This window comes from Brassica rapa, chromosome A06 (assembly GCF_000309985.2).
Source record: "Brassica rapa cultivar Chiifu-401-42 chromosome A06, CAAS_Brap_v3.01, whole genome shotgun sequence".
NCBI lineage: Eukaryota > Viridiplantae > Streptophyta > Magnoliopsida > Brassicales > Brassicaceae > Brassica > Brassica rapa.
Window position 1 is genome coordinate 27,797,904 of NC_024800.2, and position 13,445 is coordinate 27,811,348.

Genomic DNA, 13,445 nt, shown 5'->3' on the forward strand with positions numbered 1-13,445 from the left:
AACAAAAGACACCATAATAATGTTAAGCTTGGTCATGGTTTTTCTGGCTATATGGAAAGTTAATGTTTAATTTTTCTCAATATAGAATAAGAAAATAGCTTTTAAATTCATGATCTGGTTTAAATAAACTATGATAACCCTATTTATAGATATGAATAATCAATATTAACATTTATTGTTGAGAAATAACTTTGATTTTGAAAGTTTTTACTTCATTAATATTTGTTAAGTTACATTTTTCCTGATGAAGTTACTAACTGTTTAGGATAATCATTTATAAACAATTAAATTAGCATTCTTGTAATATAGAAATAAAGACACAAAAAGAATTTATACAGGTATTTAAATTCCAACTAATAAACTACTGAATATTGTTGTTGTCAGCAACATATATTTTGGTGGTTGTATATCAACTTACTAACAAAAACTAAAAGTACAGTCTAACATGTGATAAGTCTCAAAAATGATTGTAATATTAATGTTTGAGTATATATGGACATATATCACTCTGGGGTTAAAAGAAAGAGTTTCAGATTTTATATTTTCTTTATTTCGTGATGTAGGATGCTTGTTAATAATTTTATATTTTCCATTTCATAATTTCATTATGCAGAGATGGTTATGAGTTAAACATGATTCCATTAGGATAAACACTTACAAATATCAATTCTTCATACAAAAATAATATGTAAAATCTGTATAATAATTTCTTTAATAAAAAAACCAAAATAAAAATGAAAACATTGTTTCAAAGTTAAGCTTGCGAAATTAAATTTTATCTGTTTATAACTTACATAATAGTTTAATTACAAGATATATTTCGCAAAAAACTTATGTGTTTCATATTAAACATATAGAAAACATATATATATATATATATATATATATATATATACTTTGGTTCATCTTTCGATTATAATTCATATAATTTTTTATGATTTTATTAAAAAAACATATGTAAATTGTTTTGTAAACTCCAATTTTTTTAATGGAAAACGTTGTGCGACCAATTACAAGAGATATCTTAAATGTAATAAGCCTGTTGCGATCTTTTGTTGTCGTGAAAGGCTAGAGTCTTATGATTTCAAATAAAATATGTGTTTTCATATTATGCTATTTAAGTTAATTAAAATTGTGAGTACATAAAAATTTCAAATAAGTTTTTTTTTTTAATTTGGGATTACGCCTTTTTATTTGGTATTCAAAAGTGAGAATATAATGAAATAATGGTAAAGAAAACATGCAACACAAGGCGAAAAGTATTAAATATTTCATGAATATATAAATGATTTTATTTTAAACTTATATAAAAAACAAATTATTTTATCAAAATTACATATAATTACGTCATACTATAATTAAGCCGGTGATAACGCTTTTGAAACAGACACACAATGAGCCCATACTTCATCTCTTTTCTGTAAATATTTGGATTCATTTCCAATTAAACTAGGTCTATCCGCGATATATTTGATAAGGGTGTCATGACAGTCTTTTCCTTCTTGTACAAGCTCCTGGCAACAAGGAATGGATACAACTCCATTGCCAAAAACTTGAGAAATGATATTGAGCGCACACTTTGGACTGATTTTAACAACACATTGATCCCATAACTTTTTGGGTTCATTTTCTTCTACGGCTAATGAAGGAATACATGTACTCGCCACAACTAGAACAACAAAAGACACCATAATAATGTTAAGCTTGGCCATGGTTTTTTTGGCTATATGGAGAGTTAATGTTTAATTTTTCTCAATATAGAATAAGAAAATAGCTTTTAAATTTATGATATGGTTTGAATAAACGATGATAACCCTATTTATAGATATGAATAATCAATATTAAACATTTATTGTTGAGAAATAACTTTGCTTTTGAAGGTTTTAAGTTACATTTTTTTTTGATGAAGTTAATAACTGTTTAGGATAATCATTTATAAACAATTAAATTCGCATTCTTGTAATATTGAAATAAAGACACAAAAAGAATTTATACAAGTATTTAAATTCCAACTAATAAACTACTGAATATTGAGAAATAACTTTGCTTGTGACGGTTTTTAGTTCATTAAAATTTGTAAGTTACATTTTTCTTGATGCATGAAGTTATTAATTGTTTAGGATAATTATTTATAAACAATTAAATTAGAATTCGTCAAATATAGAAATAAAGACACAAAAAGAATTTATACAAGTATTTAAATTCCAACTAATAAACTACTGAATATTGTTTTGTCAGCAACATATATTTTGGTGGTTGTATATCAACTTACTAACGAAAACCAAAAGTACAGTCTAACATGTGATAAGCCTAAAAATTGATTGTAATATTAACGTTTGAGTATATATGAACATATATCACTCTGGGTTAAAAGAAAGAGTTTCAGATTTTATATTTTCTTTATTTCGTGATGTAGGATGTTTGTCAATTTTTTAATGTTTAAACATATAGATAACATACATATACTTTGGTTCATCTTTCAATCATAATTCAAAATATTTTTTAATGAATTGATTAAAAAAACATATGCAAATTTTTTGTAAACTGCAAAATTTTAAATGGAAATCGTTGTGCTATCAATTGCAAGAGATATTTTAAATATAATAAGCCTGTTGCGATCTTATGTTGTCGTGAAAGGCTAGAGTCTTGTGATTACAAATAAAATGTGTGTTTTGATATTTTTCTGTTTAGTTAATTAAAATTGTGAGTACAAAAAAATTTAGAATAATTTTTTTTTTCGGACTACACCTTTTTATTTGGTATTCAAAGTGAGAATTGAATGAAATAATGGTAAAGAAAACACACAACACAAGACGATAAGTATTAAATATCTCGTGAATATATAAATGATTTTATTTTAAAATTGTATGCAAATACAAATTATTTTATCAAAATTACATATAATTATGTCATTATTTAATTAAGCCGGTGACAATGCTTTTGAAACAGACACACAATGAGCCCATACTTCATCTCTTTTCTGTAAATATTTGGATTCGTTTCTAATTAAACTAGGTCTATCCGCGATATATTTGACAAGGGTGTCATGACACTCTTTTCCTTCTTGTACAAGCTTCTGGCAACAAGGAATGGATACAACTCCATTACCAAAAACTTGAGAAATGATATTGAGTGCACACTTTGGACTGATTTTAACAACACATTGATCCCATAACTTTTTGGGTTCATTTTCTTCTACGGCTAATGAAGGAATACATGAATTCGCCACAACTAGAACAACAAAAGACACCATAATAATGTTAAGCTTAGCCATGGTTTTTTGGCTGTATGGGGAGTTAATGTTTGATTTTTCTCAATATAGAATATGAAAATAGCTTTTAAATTTATGATCTGGTTTGAATAAACGATGATAACCCTATTTATATTAATGAATAATCAATATTAAACATTTATTGTTGAGACATAACTTTGCTTGTGACGGTTTTTAGTTCATTAAAATTTGTAAGTTACATTTTTCTTGATGCATGAAGTTATTAATTGTTTAGGATAATTATTTATAAATAATTAAATTAGAATTATTGTAATATAGAAATAAAGACAAATAAAGAATTTATACAAGTATTTAAATTCCAACTAATAAACTACTGAATATTGTTGTTGTCAGCAACATATATTTTGGTGGTTGTATATCAACTTACTAACGAAAACCAAAAGTACAGTCTAACATGTGATAAGCCTAATAATTGATTGTAATATTAACGTTTGAGTATATATGAACATATATCACTCTGGGGTTAAAAGAAAGAATTTCAGATTTTATATTTTCTTTATTTCGTGATATAGGATGCTTGTCAATTTTTTAATGTTGAAACATATAGATAACATACATATACTTTGGTTCATCTTTCAATCATAATCCAAAATATTTTTTAATGAATTGATTAAAAAAACATATGCACATTTTTTGTAAACTCCAAAATTTTAAATGGAAATCGTTGTGCGATCAATTGCAAGAGATATTTTAAATGTAATAAGTCTGTTGCGATCTTATGTTGTCGTGAAAGGCTAGAGTCTTGTGATTACAAATAAAATGTGTGTTTTGTTATTTTTCTGTTTAAGTTAATTAAAATTGTGAGTACAAAATTTTTTTGAATAATTCTTTTTTTGGACTACACCTTTTTATTTGGTATTCAAAGTGAGAATTGAATGAAATAATGGTAAAGAAAACACGCAACACAAGACGATAAGTATTAAATATCTCGTCATTATATAAATGATTTTATTTTAAAATTGTATGCAAATACAAATTATTTTATCAAAATTACATATAATTATGTCATTATTTAATTAAGCCGGTGACAATGCTTTTGAAACAGACACACAATGAGCCCATACTTCATCTCTTTTCTGTAAATATTTGGATTCGTTTCCAATTAAACTAGGTCTATCCGCGATATATTTGACAAGGGTGTCATGACACTCTTTTCCTTCTTGTACAAGCTCCTGGCAACAAGGAATGGATACAACTCCATTACCAAAAACTTGAGAAATGATATTGAGTGCACACTTTGGACTGATTTTAACGACACATTGATCCCATAACTTTTTGGGTTCATTTTCTTCTACGGCTAATGAAGGAATACATGAATTCGCCACAACTAGAACAACAAAAGACACCATAATAATGTTAAGCTTGGCCATGGTTTTTTGGCTATATGGGGAGTTAATGTTTGATTTTTCTCAATATAGAATATGAAAATAGCTTTTAAATTTATGATCTGGTTTGAATAAACGATGATAACCCTATTTATATTAATGAATAATCAATATTAAACATTTATTGTTGAGAAATAACTTTGCTTGTGACGGTTTTTAGTTCATTAAAATTTGTAAGTTACATTTTTCTTGATGCATGAAGTTATTAATTGTTTAGGATAATTATTTATAAATAATTAAATTAGAATTCTTGTAATATAGAAATAAAGACAAATAAAGAATTTATACAAGTATTTAAATTCCAACTAATAAACTACTGAATATTGTTGTTGTCAGCAACATATATTTTGGTGGTTGTATATCAACTTACTAACAAAAACCAAAAGTACAGTCTAACATGTGATAAGCCTAATAATTGATTGTAATATTAACGTTTGAGTATATATGAACATATATCACTCTGGGGTTAAAAGAAAGAGTTTCAGATTTTATATTTTCTTTATTTCGTGATGTAGGATGCTTGTCAATTTTTTAATGTTTAAACATATAGATAACATACATATACTTTGGTTCATCTTTCAATCATAATCCAAAATATTTTTTAATGAATTGATTAAAAAAACATATGCAAATTTTTTGTAAACTCCAAAATTTTAAATGGAAATCGTTGTGCGATCAATTGCAAGAGATATTTTAAATGTAATAAGTCTGTTGCGATCTTATGTTGTCGTGAAAGGCTAGAGTCTTGTGATTACAAATAAAATGTGTGTTTTGATATTTTTCTGTTTAAGTTAATTAAAATTGTGAGTACAAAAAATTTTGAATACTTTTTTTTTTGGACTACACCTTTTTATTTGGTATTCAAAGTGAGAATTGAATGAAATATTGGTAAAGAAAACACGCAACACAAGACGATAAGAATTAAATATCTCGTGAATATATAAATGATTTTATTTTAAAATTGTGTGCAAATACAAATTATTTTATCAAAATTAAATATAATTATGTCATTATATAATTAAGCCGGTGACAACGCTTTTGAAACAGACACACAATGAGTCCATACTTCATCTCTTTTCTGTAAATATTTGGATTCGTTTCCAATTAAACTAGGTCTATCCGCGATATATTTGACAAGGGTGTCATGACACTCTTTTCCTTCTTGTACAAGCTCCTGGCAACAAGGAATGGATACAACTCCATTACCAAAAATTTGAGAAATGATATTGAGCGCACACTTTGGACTGATTTTAACAACACATTGATCCCATAACTTTTTGGGTTCATTTTCTTCTACGGCTAATGAAGGAATACATGAATTCGCCACAACTAGAACAACAAAAGACACCATAATAATGTTAAGCTTGGCCATGGTTTTTTGGCTATATGAGGAGTTAATGTTTGATTTTCCTCAATATAGAATAAGAAAATAGCTTTTAAATTTTTGTTCTGGTTTGAATAAACGATGATAACCCTATTTATATATATGAATAATCAATATTAAACATTTATTGTTGAGAAATAACTTTGCTTGTGACGGTTTTTAGTTCATTAAAATTTGTAAGTTACATTTTTATTGATGCATGAAGTTATTAATTGTTTAGGATAATTATTTGTAAACAATTAAATTAGAATTCTTGTAATATAGAAATAAAGACACAAAAAGAATTTATACAAGTATTTAAATTCCAACTAATAAACTACTGAATATTGTTGTTGTCAGCAACATATATTTTGGTGGTTGTATATCAACTTACTAACAAAAACCAAAAGTACAGTCTAACATGTGATAAGCCTAATAATTGATTGTAATATTAACGTTTGAGTATATATGAACATATATCACTCTGGAGTTAAAAGAAAGAGTTTCATATTTTATATTTTCTTTATTTCGTGATGTAGGATGCTTGTCACATATAGATAACATACATATACTCTGGTTCATCTTTCAATCATAATTCAAAATATTTTTTAATGAATTGATTAAAAAAACATATGCAATTTTTTTGTAAACTCCAAAATTTTAAATGGAAATCGTTGTGCGATCAATTGCAAGAGATATTTCAAATGTAATAAGTCCGTTGCGATCTTATGTTGTCGTGAAAGGGTAGAGTCTTGTGAATACAAATAAAATGTGTGTTTCGATATTTTTCTGTTTAAGTTAATTAAAATTGTGAGTACAAAAAAATTTTGAATAATTTTTTTTTCGGACTACACCTTTTTATTTGGTATTCAAAGTGAGAATTGAATGAAATAATGGTAAAGAAAACACGCAACACAAGACGATAAGTATTAAATATCTCGTGAATATATAAATGATTTTATTTTAAAATTGTATGCAAATACAAATTATTTTATCAAAATTACATATAATTATGTCATTATATAATTAAGCCGGTGACAACGCTTTTGAAACAGACACACAATGAGTCCATACTTCATCTCTTTTCTGTAAATATTTGGATTCGTTTCCAATTAAACTAGGTCTATCCGCGATATATTTGACAAGGGTGTCATGACACTCTTTTCCTTCTTGTACAAGCTCCTGGCAACAAGGAATGGATACAACTCCATTACCAAAAACTTGAGAAATGATATTGAGCGCACACTTTGGACTGATTTTAACAACACATTGATCCCATAACTTTTTGGGTTCATTTTCTTCTACGGCTAATGAAGGAATACATAAATTCGCCACAACTAGAACAACAAAAGACACCATAATAATGTTAAGCTTGGCCATAGTTTTTTGGCTATATGGAGAGTTAATGTTTGATTTTTCTCAGTATAGAATAAGAAAATAGCTTTTAAATTTATGATCTGGTTTGAATAAACGATGATAACCCTATTTATATATATGAATAATCAATATTAAACATTTATTGTTGAGAAATAACTTTGCTTGTGACGGTTTTTACTTCATTAAAATTCGTAAGTTACATTTTTCTTGATGCATGAAGTTATTAATTGTTTAGGATAATTATTTATAAATAATTAAATTAGAATTCTTGTAATATAGAAATAAAGACATAAAAAGAATTTATACAAGTATTTAAATTCCAACTAATAAACTACTGAATATTGTTGTTGTCAGCAACATATATTTTGGTGGTTGTATATCAACTTACTAACAAAAACCAAAAGTACAGTCTAACATGTGATAAGCCTAATAATTGATTGTAATATTAACGTTTGAGTATATATGAACATATATCACTCTGAGGTTAAAAGAAAGAGTTTCAGATTTTATATTTTCTTTATTTCGTGATGTAGGATGCTTGTCAATTTTTTAATGTTTAAACATATAGATAACATACATATACTTTGGTTCATCTTTCAATCATAATCATATACTGAGGTTGTAAGGAGTGGGTGTGAACAGGTTTGCGTCTATGGATGTTCTTCATAAGGTAAGGTTGGCCTCTAACGAAATCATCATTAGCGAACTCCCATTTGTCTGGATCGATTTTTCTACAACTCTATGCAAAACACGCAAAAGGTTTAAGCCTAGGAAGTATCATCAAAGAGAGGAGACGAAAGGCAAAAGACTTTACATAAGTATATATGAAGAAATCATCTACCATCTCATATGTTTTGGTTAGGAAAGGTGGGAGTGAGCTTTAAATTCAACGATAAAAGCCTCATAAAGACACATTTTTAATTTCCATCCATAATTTAAATTTCAAAACCTTCATTAGACCTCCTTTTGTTCAGCCACGGAGAAAACACTAATCAAAACAAATGAACAAATTGCTTTTTTCAAACGAGGAGGTTTTACACAAGACAATTGAACAAACAAAGCTATTGGTTCAATGCCTTTCATAATCAAATCCTCTAATTAATCAAATCAACTAATCAACTTAACCAAAAATCATTCCTCTCTTCCGACAAACTCCTTCAGAGCAACTCTCATGTCTTCACACTTCTCACAATCTCCATCAAAAAACTCACCGACCTTCTTTAGCTCAACATCGCTCAAATCATCGTTGAACGGTTTGATCGGAAACGCATTCTCTGGCTGAAGCGCGTAAGCGTTCGGATTATCATCAACAATCACCACGCGCCTCAAATCTCTCATCACAAACCCTAAATCCTTCACCAACCTCCCATCGATCTCGCTACACGCGTCCCTATAAAAGCTCCGCGAGATCACGCGCCGCTCCGGATCCAACTTATCCAGCACCAAAGAAGCGTACTCTCTCAGCCCCGCCGTGAAAACAACGATCTGGTACTTCTCTCCTACCTTCTTCAAGAAGTCATCCACTCCTGGCCGTTTGATCACGAAGAAGGTTAAGATCTGACCGTCTATCTCGGGCCTCACCACGAAATCGTACGGAACTTCGGGTTTCTCCATCGACGAGTGGATAAGCGTTTCGTCTAGGTCTAACACGATCGTCTTCTTCGTCTCGTCGAAGGATTTGCCGGATCTATCGTGAATCAAGGAATAAGGAGTTTTGAGATTGTGAGCGGATCCGTGAGATTTGAGGATTTTGAATCCTCTGGTTCCTAGACGACCGTCGACGCGTGAGAATAAGCAGAGAATGCTTCGTTGACATCTGTAAATCGATTTGTTGATGGAGGCGATGACGGCGGTCGCCGCCGGCGATGTGCATCCGATTTGAGTTTTCCGGTGACGGCGGAAGCAGCTTCGTTGGTGACGGTTGATTGGTATCGCTGATTTCTTTATGATGAGTTTCGTCGCCATTGAAGAAACAAAGAGAGAGATGAGTTTGTGAGATTTAGGACAGAGATAAAGAAGAGGAGAGTGATGGTGGTATTTAAATTAGGCCTGGTGTAACGGTCATGTGGTTGTTTTTAGGTTCGGTCCGAAGCTAGTTTGGGAAAGGAGTGACTTTTTTTTTTTTTTTTAAGTTTGGACCTACAACACAACACGGTGTTTACGTTGTATTATTACCGTTGTGAGTTCTATATTAATTTCCCCAAATTAAGAAAAATATTATATATAGATGGTAGAGAATAGACAAAATAATGCAAATAGACTCATAAATTTCTGTAATGGTACATTATGATACTGGAAATCGTAACTTGATTTGTTTTTGTTAATTATTACTGCATAAGTTCAACAAATTAAACTATATTTATTTTGATCGAAAATTGCCAATGATTAGTTGGTATTAACATTTTACACTTGGAATATATAACTCATACTATAAAATAGATAAATATTTCAACTCATAGAAACAAAATAATCTAGCCCACTTATAAATAAATCTCTTAAAACTTAATTAAGTGAAAAAAAAGTCGTTGATTAATTATGTTATTAATTTGACTGCTAATGATACATATTTCAATTAATATATTTTCAAATTTGACAAAGAGTTTTATGTTTAAACCTAAGTTTGGATCAAAATGGCCAAACCATAACTCAACAAGCAGTCATTCTAAAAAAGTGTGTTATATAATAAGTTATATTTTGAGGATTGTTTAACATAGTCATTTTAGTTTAGGAATTCTAGATGAACATTTATGGATATTTTTGTCCTTTTATAATGAAACAATTGTTTGCATTTATTTTACATCTTTTTATCATTGTTTTATTGAAACTGATTTGCAACATATTACATCACAGAAAAATATGATGATAATAATGAAAAACTAACGGTCTTTCCACACTAGAAAATAGTAAAATCAGACATGATTGATAATTCATTAGCAATACCGAACTAACTTTATTTTAAAAATAAGGTGAATTATGTGTTTTTGTTCCAACAATATCAGACGGATTTCTAAAACCTTCAACAAAATCACGACAATAATTCTCATAGTTTAAATATGTTTTCTTCTTCAATTGTCTTAATCAATGTTGCTCCAATTAGCTTCAGTAAACTATTGTTGAACAAACTTAAACTACCAAGTACAAATTATATAGATAACTGGGATTGTTAGTTCACATCCCAAAACACCAAAACAAAACACACAGACCAAACAAAAGGGACAATGGAAGCGGAATCAGTTTCATCAAAACTAAACATAGAATCAGTTTCATCAAAACTAAATATGATCCATTTTCGAAAGGAGGTTTTACTATGATATCGAGAAGAATCGATATCTCTCATTTTAACAACACTGCGAATAGATCCAGAAACAACATAAAGACGAGTAACTAACCACTACACAATCCAAAGGTTGAAACATAGCTCAGAACTTAAGCAAAACAAGTCCAAATCTAGTTTTTCCACAAAAGTTTGGTATAATTTAAAAGTTCGTGTATGAAAAAACTGGAAACAATTAATTCATTGAGAAACAAACCATTTTCCCAAAACCTGGATAGACAAAAGTTGACGACATAAAAAAGACCTGAGAACATACCAAAACGAGATTTGAGTCTAATTCAAGCATCTCATTTTATAACATTAGTCATAATCGAATTAATAGTGCCAAGTGTCAATAGCCTCATCCCCATCAAGAGCATCATTCACGTGTCAGCTCAATCTCACAGCTAGCCTATTCTTGCCACATCACCACTAAACTCCGATGACGTGTCCCCTCCAAGCTGTCCACATCGCATTTTTCTCATGCAAACAATGACACCAACACACTTACATCCCACCAATATAAAACCAAGATGAAAAGATACATAAAAATTTGTATTATACAGATCAAATGGCGTCGAGCGATGAGCTTCCGGGACCGTATCCGGCACGTGATGGAGGAGACATACCTCCGGGAGATCCGACTACGATGAAGACGATGATGATTGACAAAGGAGCTGCGATGCTTCAATCTTTGAAACCAATCAAACAGATGAGTCTTCATATGTGTTCCTTTGCTTGTTACGGTCACGATCCTAGCCGTCAAATCGAAGTCCATTTCTATGTTCATCGTGTCAACGAAGACTTTCTTCAGTGTGCTGTTTACGACTGCGACTCCGCTAAGACCCACCTCATCGGTCCGTATCTTAATTTACACATATTAATTTTTTTTCTCTAGTATTTTCGTTTTAAACAAAATAATCTTGAACTCGTATAGTTACTCGTTCATTTGAATGGTTCTATATGCATGCGAAATTATGTTTGAAGAGGCATGAGTTATCTTATCTGAAACAAGAATTTAGAAATTTTGACTGTCTTATTATGATTATGATTGTGATTTGTGCATGTACTTGTTGTGATTACATCTCTCAGGGATCGAGTATATTGTGTCCGAGAGGTTATTTGAGAGCCTTTCCTCGGAAGAGCAGAAGCTTTGGCATTCTCATGACTATGAGGTAAATTTCTCTATATGTTTTAACTAAATAACTCAAATCTTATATGATTATTGACGTAGACTGAGATGTCAATCCATGCAAAAGCTTGACTGTATTATTTGTTATTGTAGATCCAAACAGGTCTTCTAATGACTCCAAGGGTCCCTGAGCTTGTAGCCAAGCCAGAACTTCAAAATATTGCCAAAACTTATGGAAAGTTTTGGTGCACTTGGCAGACCGATCGTGGTAACTAATTAGCTCTTCGTATTCTTATGTCGACGTTTTCTTTGTGTGACAAATATGGAATCTGTATATCTAGTAGAAATCTGTTGAGTAGATTGAATATTTTCAAATCGCGCTCTTGATGATCTACTTTTGTTCCCAGGGGATAAATTGCCACTAGGTGCGCCAGCACTAATGATGTCACCACAAGACGTGAACATGGGGAAGATCAAGCCAGGGCTACTGAAGAAACGAGACGACGAATATGGTATCTCGACGGAATCATTGAAGACATCTCGAACTGAGATTGTAGGATTGGAGAGGAAGAACCCGATGGCTGATTACTGGGTTCATCATGGAAAAGGGTTTGCTGTCGATATAATCGAGACGGATATGAAGAAGTGTGCTCCGTTCCCGTAATATAAGTTGGTGTTTAACGAACAATAATATATAATGTTCGTATGTACTATGTGGACCGTTTAAGTATATAATGTAAGTTATAAATAATGATGTGTAATGCTAGGGCATTACTACATCATTGTGGAGGTTGTTTGTTTGTTTTCTTCGTGTCATTTTCTTTCGTCTGAGAAACTATAAGCTTCGTACGTATATAAAATACCGGTTTAACATATTAGTATTTTTGTACAAGAATGAAGAAACAAGATGATGGCTCACAGAGGCAAATACAAAACGAAAAGCTCTATCCAGCTTTAACTATTACCTCAAATGTCAAAGAGAAGAACCGAAGATGGAGGGATAAGACATGAGCCTTCGCAGTGTATTAGGTTTCACTAATTTATCAAAAAGATATTGAACAAAAAATTTAGTAATGTACACTTTAGCATATTTTCCTTCTCAATTTACATCCTTTGCAACCTGCGCCTGAATCACCATATGCCAGTTTGAATCTTCAGTGTCCGTTTCCCACCTGAAGAGAACAAACCAAGACAAAAACTAGTTCAGAAACAAGTCAACGATGATACCATAATAATTATAATATTGAAACAAAATAACTTGATTTTTTGTCAATGATTCGATCAGACCTTCCTTAAATTTATTCCAATGTCTTGTTACCTTGAAAAACAGTGGCCTAGATGAAGAAAATTTAGGTTTGCCGTAAATAGTTAAATTCACCTCACATTTTATAACCAACTAAAATACCATGTAAGATTAGTTAAAAATAAAATAAAATTAAAAAATAAATGGCTGAAAAAAATAACGCCGATGTTATTCTGCAAAACCTAAAACTCTAAAAATTTAAAATCTAAACCCTAAACCTAAAATCTATAATTTAAACCCAAATTCTAAATTCAAAATTCTAAATCTTAAATTCTAAATC

General features: G+C 30.1%; 2 protein-coding genes across 2 annotated transcripts; one reads left to right on the forward strand and one right to left on the reverse strand.

Moving 5' to 3' along the window:
* Positions 1-8,302: 8,302 nt before the first annotated feature.
* LOC103827781 (CTD nuclear envelope phosphatase 1) lies at positions 8,303-11,037 on the reverse strand. Its single transcript, XM_009103328.3, has one exon. The coding sequence runs from the start codon at positions 9,380-9,382 to the stop codon at positions 8,549-8,551; it is 834 nt and encodes a 277-aa protein (XP_009101576.1). The 5' UTR covers positions 9,383-11,037; the 3' UTR covers positions 8,303-8,548.
* Positions 11,038-11,280: 243 nt separating this feature from the next.
* On the forward strand, positions 11,281-12,678 carry LOC103827782 (oil body-associated protein 2A). The gene is made up of 4 exons (XM_009103329.3): positions 11,281-11,587; positions 11,823-11,905; positions 12,016-12,130; positions 12,270-12,678. Exons 1-4 carry the CDS (start codon positions 11,302-11,304, stop codon positions 12,524-12,526), a joined length of 741 nt encoding a protein of 246 aa, XP_009101577.1. The 5' UTR covers positions 11,281-11,301; the 3' UTR covers positions 12,527-12,678.
* The last annotated feature ends 767 nt before the right edge of the window (positions 12,679-13,445 follow it).

Coding starts and splice junctions, on each gene's coding strand:
- LOC103827781 (XM_009103328.3), bottom strand. CDS start 9,382: ATGGCGACGAAACTCATCATAAAGAAATCAGCGATACCAATCAACCGT.
- LOC103827782 (XM_009103329.3), top strand. CDS start 11,302: ATGGCGTCGAGCGATGAGCTTCCGGGACCGTATCCGGCACGTGATGGA. Junction 11,588..11,822: donor CGCTAAGACCCACCTCATCG/GTCCGTATCTTA, acceptor TACATCTCTCAG/GGATCGAGTATATTGTGTCC. Junction 11,906..12,015: donor GGCATTCTCATGACTATGAG/GTAAATTTCTCT, acceptor TTGTTATTGTAG/ATCCAAACAGGTCTTCTAAT.